Genomic DNA, 2,447 nt, shown 5'->3' with positions numbered 1-2,447 from the left:
TCTTGTTATTTCCTATTCTATCTCAGTTGATATTTTCATTATAGTTTCTCATAGGGAGTCCTCTATACTCTGACATAGAGACTCCCATCTTTCCTTTTCTTAGTTTTTTTTTTCTTGATCTTAATCCTGAACTTGAGAGGACCTTAAGGCGGCGATTACAACAAGCTCAAGCTAGCAGAGCCAGAGGGAATCTCACAGAATCTCTTAAGTAAAAAGATAAAGATACAATCGTGGCAGCCAATCCAGATGCTGGAGGAGACACAAGGAAGGTCCTTGGCTCCTACACTGCACCCACATTTGACTTCTATGGGCGCAGCATCTCCATACCTACCATTGGTGCCAACAACTTTGAGCTTAAGCCTCAATTAGTTACTTTGGTGCAGCGAAATTGCCAGTTTTATGGACTCTCGCAGGAGGACCCCAACAGGTTTATATCTAATTTTCTGCAGATCTGTGATACTGTCAAGACTAATGGAGTGAACCCAGAGGTTTACAAGCTCATACTCTTCCCCTTTACTATAAGGAATAGAGCAAGGCTATGGCTGGATTCTCAACCTAAGGAAAGCCTGCACACATGAAAGAAAGTGGTCAACAGATTTCTGACCAAGTTCTTTCCACCTCAGAAGTTGAGTAAGCTTAGGGTGGAAATCCAGACTTTCAGACAAAAAGAGGGAGAGTCCCTCTATGAAGCCTGTGAGAGGTAAAAACAGCTGATCAGGAGTGCCCTCCTGACATGATCTCAGAGTGGACCATGTCGGAGATCTTCTATGATGGCCTCTCTGAGATGTCCAAAATGTCACTGGACCACTCTGCTGGTGGCTCACTTCATATGAAGAAGACGCCTAAGGAGGCACAGGAGCTTATAGAGATGGTTGCCAATAACCAATATACGTACACTTTTGAGAGAAACCCAGTGAACACTGGGACTACTCAGAAGAGAGGAGTCATGGAGGTGGACACTCTAAACGCTATTTTGGCTCAGAACAAGCTCATGCCCCAACAGATCAACATGATCTCCCAGCACTTGAGTGGGGTGCAGAGTTCAGCTGCCAATTCTCATGAGGCAGCTTATGAAGGGGATCCTGGTGACAGCGCTTGGACCACAATGGAGGAAGTCAACTACATGGGAAATTCTTCCAGGAATCCCAATAATAATTTCTATACGAATACTTTCAATCAGGGATGGAGGAATCATACTAACTTCAGATGGAGAGATCCGCAGAGGCCTCAACAAGGCTTCAATAGTAATCAGGGTGGAACCAACCAAAACAGGTTCAATAACAGACAGTTCCAACCCTCTTAGCAGCAGATGGAGACACCCACACAGAGCCTCTCTGACCTGGCTACTATAGTCTCTAACTTTTTTAAGATCACTCATAGTTTCATGGCAGAAACTAGGTCATCCATTCAGAATTTGGAGATACAAGTAGGTCAACTGAGCAAGAGAGTACCCGAGGCTCCCTCTTATACTCTTCCAAGTAACACGGAAGTAAATCCAAGGGAAGAGTGCAAGGCCGTCACTATGGAAGCTAAGGCCGAACCCAAGAAGGGACCCACTACTGAGGAACGGAAGGAGAACAAAGCTCAGGAGAAGACTGGTGTCATCATACATGTCCCTCTGGAAATAAAGGAGCCTGAAGAATAACCCTCTCCAAACGTGCAAAAGGAGCTAGCGAATGAGCAACATGCTCAGTTCTTGGCAGTCCTCAGGAAGTTGCAAGTTAATATCACTTTTTTAGAGGTGTTGGAGAAGAAACCCCCCTCAATGGCCTATCTGAAAAGTGCTATCTCTGAAAAGACGGCCCTAAAGGGAGACGAAACTGTGGTGCTGACCAAGGAGTGCAGTGCCCTGGTGCAAAAGAAGCTGCCTCTGAAGATGTCAGATCCTAGGAGCTTCCTTATTCCATGCACTATAGAAACCATCACCTGTGAGAAGGCATTATGCGACCTTGGATCAAGCATCGATATTATGACTCTCTCCGTGATGAGGAAGTTGGGGATCCAAGAGGTGCAGTCCACCAAGATCTCACTGGAGATGGTAGATAAGTCCTTGAAACAGGCATATGGACTGGTGGAAAACATCCTTGTAAAGGTTCAAGACCTTTACCTCCATGCGGACTTCGTGATACTAGACATTGGAGAGGACAGGAATGATTTCATCATCCTTGGAAGGCCTTTCCTAGCTACCGCGAAGGCCTTGATTGATGTGTAAAAGGGAGAGCTGATTCTAAGGCTATGGGAGGATCGTATCCTGTTTAAGATCCCCAACCCTCAATCTCTCTTGGATAAAGGAGGTACTACTGTACAACACCTAGTGTTTCAGCCTTCCCTCTCAGTGCAAAGCCTTACAGAGCCCCCAAATATCAAATCTAAGTTTGGTGTTGGGCAGTCACCACTAACCACTGAGGAAGGAGGCACCAAAAAGAAGGTACCCAAAGGCTGGCAGA

At 45.7% G+C, this 2,447-nt stretch overlaps 1 protein-coding gene across 1 annotated transcript; it reads left to right on the top strand.

Moving 5' to 3' along the window:
- On the top strand, positions 1,766-2,212 carry LOC107611090. The gene has a single exon (XM_016313052.1). It carries the CDS (start codon positions 1,766-1,768, stop codon positions 2,210-2,212), a length of 447 nt encoding a protein of 148 aa, XP_016168538.1.

Source organism: Arachis ipaensis, chromosome B08 (genome assembly GCF_000816755.2).
Source record: "Arachis ipaensis cultivar K30076 chromosome B08, Araip1.1, whole genome shotgun sequence".
NCBI classification, from domain to species: Eukaryota; Viridiplantae; Streptophyta; class Magnoliopsida; order Fabales; family Fabaceae; genus Arachis; species Arachis ipaensis.
This window is presented reverse-complemented; position numbering and strand designations above follow the sequence as displayed.